At 36.6% G+C, this 23,752-nt stretch overlaps 2 protein-coding genes across 4 annotated transcripts in view; one reads left to right on the top strand and one right to left on the bottom strand.

Moving 5' to 3' along the window:
• Positions 1-7,750, top strand: part of LOC106880304 (traB domain-containing protein) — a 30,811-nt gene extending 23,061 nt beyond the window's left edge. For both annotated transcript variants that reach the window (XM_014930179.2, XM_014930180.2), the window contains exons 7-9: positions 644-801; positions 3,106-3,205; positions 5,373-7,750. In XM_014930179.2, coding sequence (XP_014785665.1) covers positions 644-801; positions 3,106-3,205; positions 5,373-5,493 — 379 coding nt within the window. In that variant the 3' untranslated portion in view covers positions 5,494-7,750. The remainder of the gene's footprint in view (positions 1-643; positions 802-3,105; positions 3,206-5,372) is intronic.
• A 1,045-nt stretch (positions 7,751-8,795) lies between these two features.
• LOC106880303 (putative glycerol kinase 5) overlaps positions 8,796-23,752 on the bottom strand; it is a 131,559-nt gene continuing 116,602 nt past the window's right edge. For both annotated transcript variants that reach the window (XM_052967406.1, XM_052967407.1), the window contains 5 exons: positions 14,586-14,636; positions 14,108-14,151; positions 13,360-13,523; positions 9,936-10,069; positions 8,796-9,001 (listed from right to left, as the gene is read on the bottom strand). In XM_052967406.1, the coding sequence (XP_052823366.1) occupies positions 8,853-9,001; positions 9,936-10,069; positions 13,360-13,523; positions 14,108-14,151; positions 14,586-14,636 (542 nt within the window). In that variant the 3' untranslated portion in view covers positions 8,796-8,852. The remainder of the gene's footprint in view (positions 9,002-9,935; positions 10,070-13,359; positions 13,524-14,107; positions 14,152-14,585; positions 14,637-23,752) is intronic.

The following is a 23,752-nucleotide window of genomic DNA, read 5'->3' as shown; positions in this document are numbered from 1 at the left end:
GTAGCTGTGATGTTCAAATATGGGTTTACTTGTTGATATCTTGCTTCAAGTATTGTGCAAAAGTGCCCCACAGACTGTGGTAGTTAATAAAACAGATTTCTGTGTGGCCTGGCACCAAATGATCCATGGCCTTATATTGGTTGTGCTCAGTAGTTGTGGACTCCTAATCAAAGTTATATCTTAGTTGAAAGTTTATCACCATTATTTTCTTTTTGATTTCCATGCTGCTATTCAGAGTTGCTGCTCCTTTAGTTAGCGCAGAGAACCACATTCTTTAGTCCATTTCAATTTTGGTTTCTGCAGCTGGATGCCGTTCTTGTTACCAACTATTTTACTGAGTGGCATTAACACAAGAGAGGTTGTCATGGCCTTGACAAGTCTAAAGGGTCCTAGCAATACTACATTATCGTTGCTCATTTACTGACCATATTACAGTTCTTGCACATGTGGCACCAATTCTAGTGCAGTTGCCTTGTGCTCTGTAAAACTATATATATATGTGTGTGTGTATGTGTGCATATACATGTGTATGTATATGTCTGTGTATGTACATATGTATGTATGTATGTGTGTGTGTCTATGTATGACTATGTGTGTATATTGTGATGAAATTGTGTTATTGTTATTTTATTCTTTTTTCCAGGAAAGAGGATGTAGAAATGTGTAAACAGAAAGATTTACTAGAACAAATGCTGAAAGAAATGACAGGAGAATTTCCTGCACTTAGCCGTGTATTTGTTGAAGAGCGAGACATTTTCTTGGCATACTCACTTAAAAAACTCTCTAAACCTGATCCTGAAAGTGAGTTGAGCACATTTTACTGTTCTATTACTATCACATATAATCTTTCATCTTCTTTCAGTCATTGGACAATGGCAGTGGGGTACCGCCCTGAAGGGTTTAGCCAAACAAATCAACCCCTGTACTTTTATTTTTAAAGTCTGGTTCTTCTTGCATTGGTCTCTTTGACAAATTGCTAATTTACAGGGATGTAAATTGGAGTGGTTGGCATTAGGAAGGGCATCCAGCTGTAGAAACCATGCCATATCAGACTGGAATCCGCAAGTGTTAGTTTGTTTTATGCTCCCTGTAACTTAGCAGTTCAACAAAAAGAGATTAATAGAATAGTAAGGTGGTCTACTAGAAAGTTAGTACAGAAAACTTTTGCAGAGTAAACTAATTGAAATGTATAATTGACAGAAGTGGCTGAAATGAATTGCTAAACGTTAACTTATACTGGCCAAGTGCTGTAGACATCTCTGATGTTGTTGTTGTTGGTATCCTTTTGTCTCGGGAGACAATGGAGTTGTGCATCTGCCTCTTTTACAGCAGCACTGAAATGTCCTCTCCAGTTTTGTGCAGGCCTGGGCTAGATGTAAGAAAATCCTGGGTAGCCCAATCGTCACGAGTCCCGGGCTCAGCTGGCTCCAGCTGACAGTACCTGGTTATGGGCCCCTATCCAGGGTTACGGAAAGGAGACAACCTTCAAAGAAATCCGGAGTGGCGCCCCGTAGGCAGTTTAATGTTCGACTCAACACTCTTCTGGCAGCTCCTGCAACCAAGCTGGTGTCCACATTGAACATTCCATGATCTTTATTGTCCAGTGATGTCTTAAATTGATGTGCCTGCAGTTTTCTCTCTCTTTTTTTTTGTATAAAAAAGTATAAACATGGCTGTGTGGTTAAGAAACTAATTATCCAACTGAGTGGCCTTAGGCTCAGTCCCACCGTACAGCTGTACAACTCCTTGGGCAAGTGTCTTCTACCATATCCTCAGGCTGATCAAAGTCTTGTAAGTAGATTTGATAGATGAAAACAGAAAGAAGCCTGTCCTATATGTATACGTATATATATGTGTGTGTGTGTGTGTGTGTGTGTGTGTGTGTGTGTGTGTTTGTCTTCCACCCACTTGACAGCCAGTGATAGTTTGTTTTATGCTCCCTGTAAGTTAACAGTTTGACAACGAGAGATTGATAGAATAAGTACCAGGCTTAAAAAATAAGCGCTGAAGTTAATTTGCTCAACTAAACCTTTCAAAGCAGTACTCTAGCATGGCCGTAGTCCAGTGACTGAAACAAATAAAAGATAGAAGAAATGGAAAGTATTCCAGATAGATAGCTCTGCCATTTTTGCCCCTGATTTTATAATGATTTATTTTGTGTAGTCAGAATTGTAATTTCTGTGTAGTTGAATCAGTTCCATCATATTAATGGTACTTGTTTTATAAACCTCACTCTGATTTGAACATAGAATGTTGATGATAAAACTAAATACTTTAATGCATTTTATTAGTTCAACACTCCAACTCTCCACTGCTCTTGTATATAGTTCAAGCTGTATATGAATCACTTTGGATTTATCTCAAGCTAAATTTGGCAAGCCAACACTAACAAGTTAGTTTCCATATGATCAGTCAGCCAGCTAAAAATAGCTGTTGAATCTCTTTCAAATTTTACCCTACTTTACTAATGAAAATCAAGAAGACCATATTGCATAATTTAATAATGTTTTATTTTGAAGTACATGGTTTAGAAGTTAAGGTTTTGGATTCATGATCATAAGATTGTGGTTTTGATTCCTAGACCTGGTGATGCATGGTGTTCTTGAGCAAAATACTTCATTTCGCATTGCTCCAGTTCACTGAGCTTGCAAAAATGACTAATCATGCAATAAACTGGGGTTTCATCCTGGGAGGAATATATATGCCAGAGAAACTAGGAAGCCAGTGCTATGCTCCTTATGGAGTAATGTTGACTAACCATATTCATAGAGACACTATACTGGATTAAGGCTGACTTGGGGATAAACAAAATCATTGGTTTAAGCAGACGACATTGTGCAAAACTTTCTCAGAACAAGTAATTGTGGGTTCTTGAAAAGAAGAGTTGTACATATAAACAAGTGAGGTCTTCTAAAAAAAAAGAATGAGTAAGGAAAAAAAGTTTGACTATTTTCTGCTTGGTTACTCATGTGTAAGACCTGTGTAATTATTTGATTATTGAACTTGCGAAAAGAGTAAAGTTGACCCTTGTGTGGTTGTGAACTGAGAATGATTAGGAAAAACTCATATTTTGACATTCTTTTTGTTTGTGTGTTTTCTTTGCAGGTAAGACCAATCCTATTGTTGTTGGTGTTGTTGGTCTTGGACACATACCTGGAATTGTACAGAACTGGGATAAAGACTGTGATATTAAAGAAATTATGAAGTAAGTATCTGGATCAGTGCTTCTCAACCAGGGTCCATTGAATCCCTGGGAGTCCATATAAGATTTTTGGGGGTCCAAGCAAGTATAATAGTAAATTGGGTATCTTTGATAGGTTTTGGCCACTCTATCATAGCGCCACCTGGGTTCTACAATAGTATTTTAGGAATCCATGAAAAAACATTTTGTCTCAAATGTATTTATTGCAAGAAACAATTAGGTTTCTTTCTTACGTCTTACATAGTTCAACATGTTTCCGGCCACTGAAACATATTCTCTCAGAGAGGGCTATTGCAAACCTATACGAGTGAATGAATCTATAAACCTAGTGTTTAAACATCGAATGTCTATGGGGGTTCACCAGAGTAAAATGGTAATCTAAGGAGTCCTAGAATGGTTGAGAACCTCTGATCTAGATTTTTGTAATTATTTTTAAGTGCTATAGTTTCTCACTGCTGTAGTTTTCCCTTACTGTATCTGAGAATCCCTGCTTCATACCACATTCCTGATAATGAACAAATTCAACTTTTACACAAATTTTAATCTTTTTTGGTATTCTTTTTCAAATACATCCTTTATTTCAGTCTCCTTTGATCTTGGTGACTTCTTGTGTTCCTAAATGCTTATATCCATTCTCTTCAATGACCTTGTTGCTGACCCTCATCTGCTTCCAAGCAAGGGTATATATTTCCTTTGGCCAGACATGTTTTCACAAAAGACTGGAAGTGAATGACATTGCTTGTGTGACGGTGATTCTTGCTTTCACTTATCATGTGATGTCAAGACACACATACACACATGACAGGCTTCTTTCAAATCCACTCAAAAGGCTTTGGTCAGCCTGGAGCTATAGTTGAACACACTTGTCTAAGGTACCATGCAATGTAACTGAACCTGAAACTATGTGGTTGGGAAGTGGACTTCATAACTATATCACCATGTCTATACCTATACTTCATTCTGAACTCCATTCTTCTATCCTTGCTAAATAAATTGTCAGCTTTAAATTAAAGAATCTATCTCTGCAAAGAGTTTATGATCATTTATGAACAAAAAGTTGGTTGATTATGAATTGTTTCTATCCTCATTCACACCCAAAGCTGTCTCTTGTATCAACGCCATCATAGCGTTTTTTTTCTTTCTGATATTCTCCCTTTATAACCTTATTTCACCACTCACTGCATTCCACTTCCCTTCCTTTCTCTCCCTTTGCATGCTTGTGAACTCCCTGCTCATGCACCCTGTCCAATCCTCCAATTTACATTCACCTCTCTCTTTCTCTCTGACTGGGGTAACCATGTTTCTCCTTTGCAGGAAGACACTTGTTTCTGTCACTCTATCATAGTTTAACCTTTCATCACCTGGCACAAAGCCACCTCACTCAATACCACTCCCCCTCTCAGTTAAGAAATCTTTGTCTTGTAGGTTACTTAGTGACTTCACTAGTACTGGTGCCATGTAAAAAGCACCTACTACACTCTACAAAGTGGTTAGCATTAAGATGGCATCCAGTCGTAGAAACCATTCCAAAGCAAACAATACAGCTTGCCAAAGTCCTCTGGCTTGCCAACTCTTGTCAAATCGTCCACCTCATGTCAGCATGAAAGACACGTCTGATAATAATGATGATCATGTTAGCATTATTATTTGCTTTGTGAAGGCAGTGAGCTGGAAAAATCATAAACACACCAGGTATTTCGTCTGTTTCTGCATTCTGAGTTTAAATTTTGCCTCAGTCGACTTTGCCTTTCATCTTTTCGGGGTCAATAAAATAAGTGCCAATTGAGCACTGGGAAAGATGTAATTGATTTGCCCTACTCCCTTAAAAGTTCAGGCCTTTTGCCTATAATAGAAAATATTGATATTATTTATTATCCATAAGGTGGCAAGTGACAGAATGGTTACCACCACACCAGGCAAAATGCTTATCACCATTTCTTCTGGTTTTACATCCTGAATTCAAATTCTGCCAATGTTGACTTCGCCTTTCATCCTTTCAGACTTGAGGAAATAAGTACCAGTTGCTCGCTGGGGGGGTGATGTAATTGACAGTCCCCCAGCCCCCACCCCCCAAATTTCAGCCTTGTGCTTATAGTAGAAAGGATTATTTGTTTTGTAACAATGTTCATTTTCATGTTTTTTCATTTTTTTATATTTATTTTTATTTCAGGTGTCCACCACCATCAATTGCTGGTCGCTTGTTTCGCTGGACGTTCCGTGCTTCCCTGGTTGGCATATTCTCATGGGGGTGCTATCGATTCTACAAATGGACAGTCGCCAATGTCAGTTGAGAAGGAGTCTTCAAATTCAGACCTCTGTGCTGAGTGTTTTCGCTCTAATGTTCTCAGCGCTTACTCACATGACAATTGCTTGACAATGGTCCAATAACCTTCTCCTTGCAGCTCTAATGTGTCTCGGTTGAAGTCACTCAACTAAAGTCATTCTAACTTTTAGTTATCTCCCCTTCCTCCAATCATTTTCTCTAACATTACCATAAGTCATTGACTGACCATGCGACAATGACAAAAAGGTCTTCGACAAACATTTTACCCTAAAAATACATGTATCACATCAGTCAGGCATCATGGCAGTTTACATATGGTTTTCATCAAAATTATTAAATTTCTGTTCAGTTATTAAACACTGTTAACCAAAGAATACTACTATTATCAGGGCAATGGATTGGTGGAATTGGTTGACCAGTAAACAAAAAAAAATGCCTTGTAGTATTTATTTATGTCCCTTCCATTACTGTGAGTTCAAATCCACTAGGGTTGATTTTACCTTTCATCCTTCTGGGTTTGATAAACTAAGTTCCTGTGAAATACTGGAGGATATAGATGCAATCAACTATATCTTTCCCTCAAATTTGTCGCATTTTGCCTAATTCAGCAATTGTTATCATCACCATCAACATAATAATTAATCCTGTGCTGATAGATCATGAAGTGACAGTAAGTTTTTAGCAAATCACTTCAGACTTGATTTTCTTGTTGAGGTTATTTCATTTATATTTCTAAGGCTTGAGGGAAAGGCAAAAATACTACACATTCTTGTTGCTTCCTCTTCCATAAATTTTTTAAATGACCCAACTAATTAATAGGGATATGGCAAGGCAAGTGGATAGGCTACCAGCTGTCTAGTCGTGATTATTTGTAAATTTTATCTCATTACCGACATACCATGCTCCCAAGACAGCTAACTCTATTCGCCTAACTTGCTTATTTTTATTCTTAGAGGGTGGTGGATTAATCAGAATAGAGTGTTGGACAAAACACCTTGCAGCATTTAGTGACATCTCTTTACATTCTTAGATTGAATCTCAGTGAGATGGGCTTTTCTTTTCATCATTAAGGAGTTGATAAAATAAGTACCAGTCAATTACTGAGTTTGATTAAAATGGACTGAAAACTTGTGGCTATGTTAGAAATCATCATTAATATTATTAAAGCGGTGAGTTGCAGAATCCCCAAACTATCAGAAAATATGCCTTTACATTCAAAGCACTTTTGTAAGGTCCCTTTACCTTTGTCTTCTGATGAAGTTGTGTGGGGCAATTTCCCCACCTCTTCAATTTATGGTCTCATGCCTATGTTAAATTAATTCATGAGCAGTTGTTTGACAGAATCATTAAAGGTATTGGACAAAATTCTTTGCAGTATTTGTTCCTGCTTGTTACGTTCTGAGTTCAAAGCCTGCTGAGATCAACTTTACTTTTCATTCTTCCAAGGGCATTAAAATAAAGTACTAATGAAGTACAGAGGTTGTTGTAATCAACTAGCTCCTCCCGCCAAATTTCTGGCCTTGTGCCTGTAATTAATAGGGCAATGGAATGCTGAACAAAAATACACCTTCAGGTACATTCCTTTAGATTTTAAATTCAAATTCTGCCAAGGTCGGCTTTGCCTGCCATTCTTCTGAGATTGATAAAATAAAGTTTAGTCATGTATAGAGTAATTTCAAATTACTATGTCTCTCCCTTTATAAATTTGTGGCCTTGTGCCATTGTAAGAAACCATCATCATTTATTAATGTGATGAACTAAATAAATGGCTTGTGAGTCAATATCCTATAATTGGCAGGCATCGCATTTGTTTTTTTAGATTTAAGCCATTTCAGAAATCTTCAATAATTTCATTATTTATTTTGGAAACTTCTGTGTTTAAATAATTATTCACATTTCTTTCTTTTGGTCTCTATTCCCACCTTCAGAATAGTCCTTGAAGATTCAACATTGAAAAAAAAAAAAAAATCCCCTTTTCACTTGCTACCCTAATTTGTGATGAATTTTCAAGCAGTCACCCTTTTGAGTATGCATGTATTTTGGTGGAAAGTTACTTACTGCTCTCTAGTGATTTTCTCCATGCCAACAACATCTCAGTCTGTCAATACATGTACTGATTTTCTTACAAGATTATTTCAAGAAATGTAAAGGAGGATAAAAAAAAAATCTGTTTTGGTCTTTTTTCTTTTTTACCTCTCTCTCTCTCTCTCTCTTCCAGAAGAAATAAAATGTCTATGATTTTGTCAACTTTTATCAATCAGAAAGTGTTATGTTTTCAGTCATCAGAAGTCATGTGTTGTTTTAGTTATATCATATTTTCCAGCATACAAATCAATGTAGGTTCATTTCTGCTTGTGCCTGTTCTCAGCACCAATGTCGCTCAACTAATGCCTCTTTTTGCCATTCCTCATGGTTAGCAGTTCTTCAGCATATTCTCCTCTATAAGTTCGTTACAGCAAGAAAATGATGCAACACACATTGATCCCATTATATATATAAACTTTGTTCATCCTAAACATCTGCTTTGGTGATCTCTTTCTCACATTAGCTTAGAGGAGGAAGTGTTTTGCCTGTTACTCAATTACTCTGTTCACAATCCTGAGACTATGGGAAGGAAATTATCCTTAGGCAGAGAAACCTGATCTTAATGCTTGCATCAAACAAAACTCCTAAACATAATCGAAGGTCAGGTAGTGGTGTTAAGCAAATTAACAGATTATGTTTACAACCCAAAACCAGAAATGGTCTCTCGGTCTAAAATTCAATTACAAAGTTTTGGTTGACCCAAGGCTATAATCAAAGACACTTGCCAAAGGTGATGCAGCATGGGATCCAACCTGAAACCATGTAATTGTAAAGCCAACTTAATCACAGAGTCATGCCTCCATCCTTAGAAATATATTACCTGGTTTAACACATATCTCTGTCTGGGGATATCTTTCTTTTCTCACACCACTCTCTAAGACTGTTATGGATAAGCTGCAGCCTGCTGGACTTTCTGAATGGCCTGCCCTATGAAAAATTGAATTTTTTTTTAGTAGTGTGGCCCACCTGATAATGAGCCATGTCTCGTGTGGTTCACTTCTTGGAAAAGTTGCCCATACTGGATTTAAGACTTTGAGAGTAAAATAAAACCAATAAGGAAGCCTCTGTATGGCCCCTTGATCCGAAAGAAATCAAATCACATCCCATCATCTTTTAAAAATAAAGTTGGGATGGTCATAATTGGAACAGCTTTCATCATGTCTATTTGATAAAAACTGACTTGGGTATGTGTGTGGGAAATCTAAGTGACAACAACAACAGAACTATAGGTCCATTTGTTTTTAATATAAAATGTCAACTGCATCAAAATTATGCACCCACTCACTGCTGAGAATACCATTTCTTAGATCTGTTAACAGCTCTTTCCCATGTGCGGAAGATATTTTTATACTTGTTCCATTTTTTCTGAGGTGTATATACCCGATCACAGCCCCGTAGTTTGAACAATTCTTCTTTACATTTCCAAATACCTGCAAAATAAAAAAATCTTTGTAATATATCTTATAACTTTTGTAAAGTTATCTTTGTAAAATATTTAAAGCATCTTTGTAAAATATCTTATATCAATAATTTGGAACATTACACCTATTCGGTTTGCTCTTGAGCAAAGCTCATGATTCTACTTGCTCCAGTAACCTGACTGCTACAAGTAATTCTTCAACTACTTTATGGTTGAAGAATTTGCAGAAAATAGGGCAACAATTAACTGTAAAACCAATTTCTCCTACAGAAGTAATCATCCTACTTCTGCATACCTGACCCCCCCCCCAAAAAAATGCAAAAAGAGAAAAGAAAGGATTTAGAATGTGTCTACAGGGCTTCTTAGATACATGGCAAGTCCATTGTGAATGGAGATCATTCTAGATGAATCTATCTTCTATATATACCCACATCAAAGTTGCATAAAAAAATATTAGAAGTTGCTCAGAAAAGATGACAATAGGGAATATATGGTCATATTATCTTTCAGCTGATTAGAGGCTTTCTCATCAAAACAGTCATATGGGGGTCATTTGACCAAGAAGTAGCAACCAAATATCTTTCAAATAGCAATCTTAAAATTAGGGACATTGAATAATGTAATGCCATGTATACATAATATCTAAAATAAAAATAGGAGCTATCACATCTAGAATGCATAAAACACATGTCTGAACAATTTGAGCCCCATCCCACCATCAAAAAATAAAAACTACTAATAAAATTCATTTTTATATATTGTCCCTACTTTCTGTATCCTTGTCAATAAAGGCATGTACCTTCACCTAGCTGGACTGAAATAGAGAGTATAGTACCATGCTTGGGAGCATAGCACTAAAGCGATAGCAAGTCTGAACATATGATCATGTGTGGCCACAACTGTTTATAGTAATGGCTAGCAATTAAAATGGAAATGTTTAGTACCATGACCGAGTCCAGCCAGAAACGCTACACCAAGGTTTGTCATGTCTGTAAATTTTGACTTTTCAATCACTTGGCTTGTGAGGTCTGACATCAGTTGCAGCACGAACCTGTTGTTGGAGACACCACCATTGACTCTGAAAAGAAAGGAAATCTTATGATACCTTCATTATGTTCAAATGTAACAAATCTTGTTATCTGTCTACTACTCAACCTAGATAATATAGATTTTATTTTACACATAATCAAAATCTTTTTTTGCATGTGAGTGTATTCACACACATGGCTCGGCTTGGCTTCATGCTTTTGCTTGATATGGCTGGGATCATTCTAAGTTAGTGGTTCCAGTGGTATCATCATGTGTAGAGCCACCACTGCTCTCCATCACTGGCATTAGAACTCAAAAACATGAGCATATATATTTTACCAATTGCAATTAATGTGTATACACACACACACACACACATTGATTGTAATTGGTAAAATGCTCATGTTTTGAGTTCTAATTTCCTGTTTGCATTGCCAAACCAACACACACACACACACACACACACACACACACACACACACACACACACACACACTTGTTTGAAGCTGGTGATTAAGTCTGTCACTATTTCGAATTTATCGCTTGTATGATTTTGCTCAGTTAACAACATATTCATCACTCAGTCACCTGAATGAACTCATGCAAGTAAGAAACTTGAAGAAGCAACAAAATGAATCAGATTTTGAATGACTATATACTACATGATATTGGGTACCTTTTTCCATTATCTGTCCATCTAAACAGTGTGTGTGTGTGTGTGTGTGTACATATATGCATATAAATATCATTTGATGAATAGGAGTTATACATGAGCTACTTCAAGATTCATGATCAGAAAGTGCAGTAATCAGATAGGCTTGTATAATGTTCTGTGCACTATCTGAGCTTGAAACTTTCAGTAGCACACATACAACTCCTTTATTCATTAAATGACACTCTCACTGGACTGAGTACTTTTTTGTTGGTCCTACGAACAAGCAAACAGAACATTATATATGAAAGTAAAAATAGGGTGATTTACTTGAGGCATTGTTAAACAAATGTAAAGAGATATTTTAAAGTGTAAACCATACCTGAAAAGTGGTCTAAATGTGACTATGATATAACAGTGAAGCTAGCTATAATAAAAGGCAATACAAAAATAAAAAGATGTTGAATCATAAACCAAGTTCCAATCAACCTATAAAAAATTAAGTAGCTCACAATTGTTCTTAAACTTTGGTTTAATGTGATTCATGAAGATTATTTCTTAAAGGAAAATTCTTAAATTTCAGATATATTTTTGTCAGCTTATTTGGTGCTGAATGTAACCAACCTTCTTCTTCTTAAGGCATTTGTACAATTTACTTTTCTTTAAAACTTACATGTCTATTTACGTGTGTGTTTTGACACAAATGTGTAAGTGGACAAATAGTACATGCCAGTTATATTAAATCTGATAGACTTCATAAGGTTGGAACCATTAGTCCATGTTTTTGATTGGACAGTTTCAAGGTTTTAGATGACTCTCATTCGTTGACTTAAATTGATGCTATCTATTCTTCATTTGTGCCATTTTCTGTTTTTTCTTTTATATATATATGAGGTATAAGCATGGCTGTGTGGTTAAGAAGTTCACTTCCTGACTACATAGTTTCAAGTTCAGTCCCACTGTGTGACACTTTAGGCAAAGGCCTTCTACTACAGCCCTAAGCTGACCAAAGCCTTGTGTGTGGATTTGTAGGAAAGAAACTGAAAGAAGCCTGTTGTAAATTTGTATACATTTGTGCTTCTCTGGATATTCTAAGCCACAAGCAGCAATGCCATTTCTCCAATCAACAAATATCATTCACTGGCTTTGTGCCTTTGAAGATATGTGAAATAGATTCTTTACTTGAAAAACAGGTAAGGATTAGCAACAGTAAGAGTATTCAACTATAAAACAATGCCTCAATAGTACATTTGTCTAAATCATGCTAGCATGGAAAAATAGAGGTAAAACAAACGATAACCAAAGAAGAAGGGACAGGACTCATGACTTCTGAAGGCCCACCCAAATATTGACACAGCTGATACTGGGAACAAAGGTAAAACAATGTGGATGGGGAGGGAAACAGGAGTCTATGAAATGATTTGAATAAAGTGAACTTTGCTGAAGACCTCCAAGTGTCATCTGATAATATTAAATATGTTAAACCTGCTACCCTTGTTAGCTCTATCAATACACTTTGCATTCTTGTCGTATTTTATTCATGTTTAGGACCCTTCTTGTGAACCATCAATATCATCATTATTTTATGTCAGTTTTCCAAGCTGGTATTGTTTAACCCTTTAGTGTTTGGATTATTCTGCCAAAATTAATGCTTTTTCATCCACATTGTTTTGAACTTATCATGCATTATCTTGTAGCTATGAGATTTTGATGAGGTAGCTGTTAATTTTTAAAACGATATTGTAGGGTTGGTGTGAGAGACCAGATTTGGCCAGTTTGAACATAAAACAAGCAGAATAATTTTGGCCGGTTTAAATGCTAAAGGGTTAAATGATTTTAACACTATTCAAAGAATTCAAGAACCACATCTTGCTCCAATGTCTCATTTTTAGCACGGTCTGTATGTACTGGGTGTTTTTTTATGGCACCAGCACTGAAGGGATAGCTTTATCGTTTGCAAGACGAAAGAGAACTAACTCCATGGCAAATGGAACAGACTTAGAGTTGTGAAAGGATGTTAGAAGAGAGGAATAACAAGAAAGAGTGTTGGGGTGGGAATAATGGGTGAGATAAGGGAAAAGGGAAGGGAAGAGCAAGGTTCATAGTGATGCAGGAGGGACTAAACAGAGACAATGTTAAAGAAGAGGCTAATAGGAGAGAAAGAGAGTGACAGGACAGTAGGGAAGATCGAGTAGGAGGATATGTCATATTATTTCAAATTATAAATGGATGGATAAAGTGTTGCTTGAAAGAAAGATAAGGAAGGCAGGAAATGGAAAAGTAGTGTTAAAAGTGTAAGAGTAAAAGAGTGATAAAGGCAATGAAGAGGAAGTGCAGTGCTTACTTCACATTATATATTGGTGGGTATATTGGTGTGTGGAGGAGAGATCAAGTGATGATAAGGAAATAAAAAAATAAATATATTTTATTCCTTTACCAATGATATTAACTAAATGAGATTTGACTAACTAAAAGTTAACTTCTTTTACTATTTTCTCCATAGAAGAAGGTTACTGAAAATAGGAAAGTCTCTTGAATTGAAGCAAGAGAGAGAAAGAGAGAAACACTGAGAGACTGTACACACACACACACACACATCCTGACTAGAGGGTAGTGGAAGAGGCAAAAGATCATCTAGATGAGAAAGAAACGAGCAATGATTGTGGAGAGATGAGATAGTACTTTACCTTACAGATGAAATTGGTAACTTTGTCTCTGTCAACATTGTTTCATAAAGAAGTTTGAAACGAAAAGCCAAAGATTCCAAGATGGCTCTTACAACATGTGCTTTGGCTGTATTTGGTGTCATTCCTATCATAGTTGTTACTGCTGTGTCATCATTGATTGGAGCCTGTCACAAAGACAATAATATATATATTTTATTTCAGTACACATGAAACATACAAACACAATTTAATTGTCACACCCTGGGTGGCACACACTCTAGCTACAGAAATTGCCATTTATATATATATAAATATGTATACAGACATACACATATACATATATATATATAAGGACTAATGTCCAAAACATTAAGACAGGAGATGAATACGGAAAGTGAAAGAAGTTAACTAGTGTTCTACCTTTACCTTATGACACATTTTCTCCATCCAATACTAACAATAGTGTAAATTCAATAGACTATACACGCCCTTCGTATATAAATTGAAACCTGTGCTTACTAAAACAAAAAAAACATTCGTATAGCACCACTCATATGATAAAACCCAGTTATATAAAAGGCAGTAAAATACTTTGTCATAAGATCTATTCACCTGTATGTCACTAAATACTGTGTCATTATTTTATCCACCCATTTGTATGTCGCTTAGTTATACATAAGAATACTGATTCACCTGTATGTTACTAAAATGTCATTATTGTAACATGATAGCAGCTATAAGTAATTAATAGGTAACATAATTCACTCACCTGTAATCCACTGAATGCAGCCACAAAATAAACCCCGCCATTATCTGGAAAAAAAAGTAGAAAAATTATATGTTGTATATATATATATATATGTATATATAAAGATAGAAAAGAGCATATCTTAGTGATGGTGATTGTGTCATATTATATATCAGTGGTTCTCAACCATTTCTAGTCTATGGAACCTCTTGATTCCTAGTTTACTCTGCTGGACCCCCATAGCGATTCAATGTTTAAAAAAATCCTATTACATTTTTATATTCAAATATTCTTAGGAATTGTATAAAAAAACTGTTAAACTATTTTGTGTATTGAAGAAGTATAACCAATTTAATGCACATAAATTTTAACAACAAAATCTCATATGGGCCCTAAGGACCATATGGACCCTGGTTGAGAACCACTGCTGTATATGATGGGAATGAGGTGATGATGGTGGTTTTGGTATGGTGACCTTAATACTTCAGTTGTTACTCACCAGGAACTGATTCTGCAATGTCTGCTAGCTTGGATTCCTCTTCAAATATACCTGCAAAGAAAACAAATGATTAGAAAATAGGTTATTTTTTGATACTACATCTTCTTTTCATTCACATTCCTCTACTAAACACTTTCTTTTTACTCCTTACTTCACATTCCACCCTCGTCCATACTTGTCTTCCTCCACAAGAGACCATGCAATTCAGTAGATTTTCAGAAATCATATGGCTTCTCTTGCTGTCCAGTTAGACAGGTGAATATGTATAGAGAGACCCCCCCTTCAGTCATGAATGACCATAGAATTGCACCTAGAAAGTTACCCTCTGAGGCACAAATCCAGGCAAGGTTGTTTATGGAAGGCCAGCAGTCACCCATGCATACCAGCCTCCCTTTTCCACACCACTGATGTTATCCAAAAGAAAGGCAAAGGCTGATACGACTTGGCACCAGTGATGTTGCAATTCTTTTCTACAGATGAGTGAACTGGAGCAATGTGAAATAAAGTGTCTTGTTCAAGAACACAACACACAGCCTGGTCCACTACATCATGATTGTGAACTCACTACATCATGATTGTAAGCTCAATGCTCTAACCACTGAGCCATGCACCTTCACATGAGTATACTGTATATGTTTATATAATTGCTTCAGTGATTTAACCCCAAGCCAGCTCTGACTATTATAAGAAGCATTCCACTTATGACCAACCAATCTTTCTCTGAAGTATTGTATGCCTAGAACTACATTATACAACATCCTCCCTTTTCAAAGCAATTGAATGTAATTTAAGAGAGATTAGACTGAAATTTCTAGCAGATGATTCAGGTTAAGCAACAATAAAGAGGCTATCTCATTGCCTGTGTTTATGGAGTTGAGGGTTCATTCATTCATTTTTTTTCATATCCACTTTTCCATGCCAACATGGGTTGGATGAATATGTTATTGAGGCATTGTTTTACAGTTGGATGCCTTACCTCTTGCTAAACTTACTTTCCTGTTACTCTGCTTTGGGCGAAGGGAGCAGACGATTTGTTGACAGGAGAATTGCCAACAGCAACACCAGCTGTATGTCACAGCTTCCATGCAATCACAGATGTAAACAAACACAAGTGCGTGCATGCACACACACACACGTGTCTTACCGACTGAATGTGCTCACAAGGCTCTGGTTGGTCTGGGACCATAGCAGAAAGGCAGATATATGAATGTGTGTGTGTGTGATATTTAAGCTATACATTTAACAATTAAAATTCATTTAATGGTTAAGGCCTTAAATATAAATTACATATAACCTATTTCTAAGTATCAATCTTAATTAGAAAAACAACCCCAAATAACAAAAACAGAATAGGCACCCATGATTAGTGCTCATAACTGTTTTGTATAATCTACACTTCATAAGCAGCAAATATACAATAGTCAAAAGTAGGGGTACACATGAAATAAATTCTTTCAAATACTCAAAGGGTTTCCTAAAAGTAATTGGTAGTTTCTATTAATTAGGTGACCTAATTAGATGTAGAGGAGTTTGTTTCAAAAGCATAGTAACAAGAGTAAGCATAGGGTGGAAAAAGTTCAGAGAGCTATTACTGCTGCTGGAAACAAAGGATTTCTCTCTCTCTCTCTCTGTGTCTGTGTCTGTGCGAACTGTAGATTCTATGACACTTGTGTTTGAAGTGTAATGTTAAATGGTCACAAAAACAGGAGCATTGAATGCTGAGGATGTGTGAAAACTAGAAAGAAATGAAGGGAGCATGCTCCACTGAAAGTGCAATGTTGGTGTGCATGAACAATGAAGCAGAGAGAAGCTGAGAGAAAAACTAGGTATGAGGAATCAGATGTAGCATGCAAGAGAGAAGACTGAGCTGATACAGATTTGTAATGTGTATGGAGAATGTCAGTTGGGGAAAGAAGGCCCAAATGATCTCAGTGGAAGAGAAGCTCAAGGAAAATAGAAGATATGGGGAAATTGACATCAGGAGGTGGAATATCACCAAGGAGATGGTAACAAGTGGCAAGGTACTGTGCTGGAGAGGGCCTATCCAACCCATGCAAACATGGAAAAACAAACTGATGATGATGATGATGATGATGATTGTATATGAAGAAATAAATGCTGTGTTATGAAGAAGAGAATGATGGGATATGAAGAAAGGAATAATGGGATTGATATGAAGGAAGGAAAGATGAGATAAAATGAAAGGATATGAAGAAAAGAATGATGGGATAGATAACAAGAAAGGAATGACATGGTAGATGATAGAAAGGGAATGATGGATTAAAACGAGAAAGAAATGATGGCAAGTAAAAAAGAATAAAAGATGATGAGATTCCTTCCCTCTATGAGTCTTCAACTGCTGAAGGAGTAGTACAGATGCTCTTGTGGCATTTTCTGCATTTTAAACCAGGCATGGGGGGAGAGAGAGAGAGAGAAGGAGAGGAAATGACCCTATCATTGGACCATTACTTTATGATGAGATAACAAAAGAATTTTTGAATAAAATTGGAGGAACAAGATAGAGTAATACTGGAATGTTGCCTAGTCTTGATCCAGACATTCCAGCTGTGACCATCTCTTTTTTTTTATTATTCAGACAGTGTACCGAGAACAATGTTATTCATTTTTTTTTTTAAGACAGTCGGATATCATTTGAAAAATTTGGTTGCTAATTCTAGTAGGTCAAGCAGAATAAAAAGAAATACTGGAATAAGAAACAAGCAATACTGGGATATGCAGATAAGAGGAAGGAAAGGTGTGAAAAGATAAGAAGAAAAGGTTGAGATGTTAAAAGGATAGAAAGAGATAATGAAAAGACAGAGACTGGGAGAAAGAGAATAAAGAAAGTATGAGAAAAATAGAGTGAAGTATAGAAGAAAAATAAGAAATAAGAAGAGTGACAAAGAGAAATTAAGAGAGAGAGAGAGAGAGGTACAATGTCTCAGAGATGAGAGATAGAGAGAGAGAGGAGAAAGAGGGAGAGAGATAAAATGTCTCAGTGGTGTAAAAGAAAGAGAGAGAGAATCCCTCTGTGATGTGTAATACAGAGTGAGAAAGTCTGCAAACTCTGTAAATCTAGAGTAAATTATCCTACCATTTCAGTTGATGAATTTCAGGCCAAGAAGGATTAAATGACATCTTAGATAGTAGGGCAGTGTTGGGAGGTGATGGTGGTGGTTGCAGATTTGAGGTTGGGAAGTGGTGCAGCTGTTTTGCAATGGTTGCAGTACTGAATGACAAGTTATACAATGAGACACATGGCTTCCCAACCTTGCAGGTTTAACCTCTCTCTCTCTCTGTCTCTCTCACACACATGACACATACATCTGTAATACATGTATGCACATCACACATATACTGATATGTATATACACAAGAGAGAAATTGCAAATGTAAAATCCAGTATTTGGAATGGAATGTAACAAATGTCATAAATAGAGAGAGAGAGAGAGAAAGAAAAGAGGACGAGAGAGGGAAGGAAGAGTGTGAGAGAAAGAGAGAGAGAAAGAAACAAAGTGAAAGACAATCAGAGAAAGAGAGAGCAAAAGTGAGAAACAGAGAGAAAGAAATAGACAAATATTTCTCAAAGTGGATTTTGTGAAAAAAATTTGGGGATTTTGCAATAATGCGTCTTTTAATAAAAGAAGTTGATAAAAATTTATTTTATAAGAAATAGCATTCACCATTTTCAAAATATCAAGTTACTACATGTTTTTTTTATTTGTCTCTTATAAGTTCTCTCTTAAAATAATTTTTGTTTCATTTAATGTCTTATTAAAGTTAGGATGGCATAACTGTCGTTGATGTATGGGTTCTGCAATTTTTGGAAAATTGCATCAGGAATCCATGACAAAATTTGTTTGGGAAGCACAGAACAAGAAGACAGCCAAGTGTACAGAGAGTTAGACAAAGAGAAGGAAAGAAAAGCAGAGGTGGATAGAGAGAGAAAGACAGAAACCAGGGACAGTTTGGTAAAAACAGACAAAGATATGAACAGAAGAATGAATGGGTGGAGAGATGGATGGGTTGGCAGATACTCAGAGAAGTGGACAACTAAGAGATAAACATACAGATAACCAGGCAGATAAACACAGTGTTGTCTCTATAGACTGAGAAGTTGACGGAAATGTATCTTCAGTCAGAGTGGGCAGACAGAAATATGTCTGTCCCAATAGATATATATAGAGATATAGATAGATAGACAGATACATGGTTGAGACCATAGAGAGCAAAAATATGGAAACAGGAGAAGACAGACCATCAGACATGGAAACAGATCAAGAATGCAAGCAATTGGTTGATAAATATATGGGTACATTGTGGTGCAGTCTACTTAGGTGTAAGTAGGTACTACAAGGATGTATAAAAATTCAGTTGTAAGAAGTATCACTGTATTTGTTATCGTGTGATGCTGAGTTCATTTCATATAACAGGCAGAAAATACTATCTACTATAGATCAGTGCCCTATCCCAGGAAAAATTAGTCTCTCATTTTAAATGGTACCAGGGAAACTAGCGTGAGAGAATGAGTGAACAACAGAGTCAAAGTGAAAGAAAGAAAACTAGCGAGAGGGGAAGAACAAGAGAAAGAATAAAAAGAATGTCTTTTATTCAGACATTGTATATCTAGCACTACATTATTTCATGTGTTCTTTTTTTCTTTCTTTTTGTTATGATAACAGGGTGTAATATCATATAGTCTCTCTGTTGACTCATGGTTACTGTTGCTGCTAAAGCTGTTGTTAAGCCTCAGTGCAGCCCTGATTCAGCAGACCTTTCACAAATAGCTGTGGCCATTTCTAAGATATAGTGTAATTAAGACCACATCATCTAGCGCAGTGTTTCTCAGCCATTTTTTTTTACCTATGGACCTCTTTAATTCTTGTTTTACTCCCAAGTGCACCCTCATGGCCATTTGATATTTAAAAAAGATCCTATTATACTTTTATAATCAAATATTGCTAGGAATTGTATTAAAAAAATTGATAAAATATTTTGTGTATTGTAGAAGTATAACCTATTTATTGCTGATAAATTTTAGCAACAAAATCTTATATGGACCCCCACTGAGAACCACTGATGTAATGTATTATTCATTTCTTAATAAAGTCTGGTGTGATTTGAAAGAGATGTATTTTTAGTAGACTTTATAGAGCTGCTTTATTTGTTCAGCCAATAACAGTTGTTTAGCTCTACATCAGCATTGATCAAGCAGAACTTTGATTAAACCTTTTGATAATAACCTGCCTGAGACTATGTTTGTTTCTATGATACAAAATAAATGCTTCCAAGTGATTTAAATTAAAATGTTCCATCAAAATTCCATGTTAATTTCTGTTCCAAACATTAGTTTAACAACGACAGAGTTATTTTACTAAATTTTTCCATTATTTTCAAAATTAATTCAAACACAGTAAGTGTATTTTAACAGAAATAGGCAGAGGCATGGCTGTGTGGTTAAGAAGCTCACTTTGCAACCACATACTTTTGGGTTCAGTTCCAATATATGGCACTTTGGTAGGGCAAGTGTTTTCTACTACAGCCTCAAGCCAACCAATGCCTTGTAAGTGAGTTTGATAGACAGAAGCAGTGCATAAATGCCATATGTGTGTGTGTGTATCTAAGTGATTTTGTGTCAGGGTTTGTCACACACACACACCATCTTATAACCAACGTTGGTTTGTTTACATCCCTGTAAGCTAGCAGTTCAGCAAAACAGACCAATAGAATATGTACCAGACTTTAAAAAACGCACAAGTACTGGGGTCAATCTGGTCAACTAAAACTCTTCAAAGCCACAGTTCAATGACTAAGACAAGTAAAAGATACAAGATGGATAGTCTTAAAGATTTCCTAGCCATGATTTGCTTGTCTTCTCCCAGACAGAGTGTCTAGGACCATAGTATCCAATGTGTTCCACTTTCAAGAAGGCAGGGTGTAATATGAGAGAGGTATAGCTGCTATTTTTAACAGGTTAAGCTACCACATAGAGGCTTCTTTCTTAGCTGTTGGTGGTGGAGGCTATGATAACTTAAGTTAAACAAGGGGACTTTGCAAACAAAGCTGTAAATTCTGTCAAGTGACCACACCCATATTTATTTCATTTAATCCCTCCTACCTCCAACACATAAACAATACCATCATTGCCAATACAACCATCACTGCTACCACTGCTGTTCAACTACCAGAAGTTACTATTATTCCCATCAGCACCAGTATTAGTAATGGCACTATTACCATCATCATCATCATCATCATCATCATCATCATCCTCATCATCATCATCATCATCATCATTATCTTTGCCACTCATTACCAATACCATCAATTGCTATCAATAGCATAACAGTCGGACCTGTTATGTGGTTTCTCAAACTATTAGAAATAGCAGCTAAATTTCCTTCAAATCATCCCTTGCTGCCTGAAAGAAAAGAAGGTTACATTAGATAATGTACTCTTAGATATACAGTGCCTGAATAAAATATGGGGTAAACATGGCTGGAATGGCTTTAACCTTTTTGGTACCAACTCCTGAGATTGCCCCTGGTACCATTACATAAAAAAAAACTTCATGTTTTTCAAAGGGATCATCATCATCATTGTTTAACCCTTTAGTATTCAGATTAATCTGTCAAATGTAATGCTTATGTAATCAAATTGTTTTGAATTAATCATGCAAAGACATCGTAGCATTAAAATTTTGAGGATGTAGTTGCTTATTCTTAGAATGACATTGTAGGATAAGTGTGCAAAGCCAGATCAGGCCAGTTTGAACATAGAACAGGTAGACTATTTGGGCCGGATATGGCCGGTTTAAATGCTAAAGGGTTAACATCTGTTTTCCATGCTGGCATGGATTGGACGGTTTGACAGGAGCTGGCCAGGCTCCAATTGCCAGTTTTGGCATGATTTCTATGGATGGATGCTCTTCTTAATGCCAACCACTTTATAGAAAATGCTGAGTACTTTTTATGTGCAACCAGTACAGTACATTTATGTGGCACTGGCACAAGTGCATTTTATGTGACACTGGCACTTGCAAGACAAAGACCTCTCAGCTAGGAGAGGGAGTTGGGGGCATGGCCATAAAGGACATGCCTGTATGTATGGATGACTACGATTTTACTTAGCTTAACGTGTCTTCTTAAGCACAGCAAATTGCCAGAGGTCTCAGTACCTTGTCATCTCCTCAGTGAGGTCCAACATCTGAAGATCTTTTCTCACCACTTTGTCCCATAAATTAAAACCATCCATCAAAATTTCTTGCTAATTTAAGTTCCAAACACCAGATCAATAAAAAAACAGTTATTTAACTAAATTCTTCATTGCTTTCAAAATTAATTGAAACAAAGGCAGTGTATTCCAAGAGTAATTTGGTTATGAAAGAGGTAATCATAAGTATGCTCAATGAAGGTAAATTTGAATCTAAACAACAACAGCAACAGCAGCAGCAGCAACATGGCCAGCTACACACTTCTACTTCCAACATCATCAGTACCATCACTATCATCATTATCTTGTGCAATGAACAATGATATTTTGTTAGCAATAAATAAATGTTATAGGTGCAGGCATGGCTGTGTGATAGCTACAAAGTTTGCTTCCCAACCACATGGCTCCAGGTTCAATCCCACTGTGTGGCACCTTGGGCAAATGTCTTCTACTATAACAACACTAATGGGAGCTACTATAGCCCCAGGCGAACCAAAGCCTTGTAAGTGGGTTTGGTAGACAGAAACTGAAAGAAGGCGGCGAACTGGCAGAAATGTTAGCACGCCAGTCGAAATGCATAGCGGTATTTCGTCTGCCGCTACGTTCTGAGTTCAAATTCAGCCGAGGTCGACTTAGCCTTTCATCCTTTCGGGGTCGATAAATTAAGTACCAGTTATGCACTGGGGTCGATGTAATTGACTTAATCCGTTTGTCTGTCCTTGTTTGTCCCCTCTGTATGTAGCTCCTTGTGGGCAGTAAAGAAATAAGAAACTGAAAGAAGCCTCTCTCCCTCTCTTTTTCTCTTTCTGTGTGTGTGTGTGTGTGTGTGTGTGTGTGTGTGAAAGAAGTAAAAGGTAAAAAAATATACATGTCTTCATTGGTCATGTAATCTGGTTATCACCCCCCCCCCACTAAACTTGTATCATTGTATACAATAAATTATAGGAGCTTTTAGTTCTACTGTGAAGTCAATGTTGTTGCTCTTGCTGTTCCTGCTGCTTCTGTTGGTGTTGTTATGCTGGTTGCTATTGAATCAGATGATGATGATGTTACTGTTGCAGCTGATTGCAATGGCTGTGTTGTAGCTGATGTTTTGGTGGTGGTTGTTAACTGTGCTGGTAGCAGTTTCATTATCATCATCATCATTGGCACCAGCAGCAGCACCACCGCTGCCGCCACCACCAACACCACAACAAAACAATACAACAACTGCCACCACCAACACCAACACCAAAACAATCCCTACAATAACAACTACCACAACCGGTACCATCAAAACCCTTAAGGTGATGATAGCTGTTGTTGTTGTTATTGTAGTTGTTGCTTAGCCACAGGTAAACCACAATCCAGCAAACCTGTAATCAAAGACTTTTTCAGACATTGCTGTAGGACTACACTAATCAATGTTTCTTTCTTTTGTTCATTTTCTTTGAAGATGGTAAGAAGAGATTTGGGAGAGATTAGGCTACTATTTTTTAGCAGGTTGAGCAAGTTGTAATTGTTGAGATTGCTGTATTAGTCATTGTGGTTGATGTTGAAGTAAAAAAAAAAACAAAAAAACAAGGGGACTATGTAGAATGTCCCTCCACCCTCTCTTTGTCTGTCTGTCTAGTTTCTACTTATGTTGCTATTACACTTGTATAGGGTCCAACCTGAAGGGGGAGAAGAAGGGGTCCCATGTATTGCTTCTTTGTGTGGGTGTATGCTCCAACATATGACAAAAGTCAACACAGTGGAGATTAGAACTTATTTGATTCTCATGAAACTCCTTTGCTCTTTCTCCAACTCTCTTTCTCTCTCTCTCACTCTTTTCTCCTTCCTTTTTCTCACATAAGCATGTCATAAACAACAAAACAGACTGTGAGTGAGGTATTTTGTCTAATCCATGCCAGCAGGGAAGCCAGACAAAAAATATTGATGATGAAGATAATGTATATATATATATATATATATAT

This window comes from Octopus bimaculoides, chromosome 4 (genome assembly GCF_001194135.2).
Source record: "Octopus bimaculoides isolate UCB-OBI-ISO-001 chromosome 4, ASM119413v2, whole genome shotgun sequence".
In the NCBI taxonomy this organism is placed as follows: Eukaryota; Metazoa; Mollusca; class Cephalopoda; order Octopoda; family Octopodidae; genus Octopus; species Octopus bimaculoides.
The sequence above is the reverse complement of the archived record's forward strand: the minus strand, read 5'-3'. Positions and strand labels throughout refer to the sequence as shown.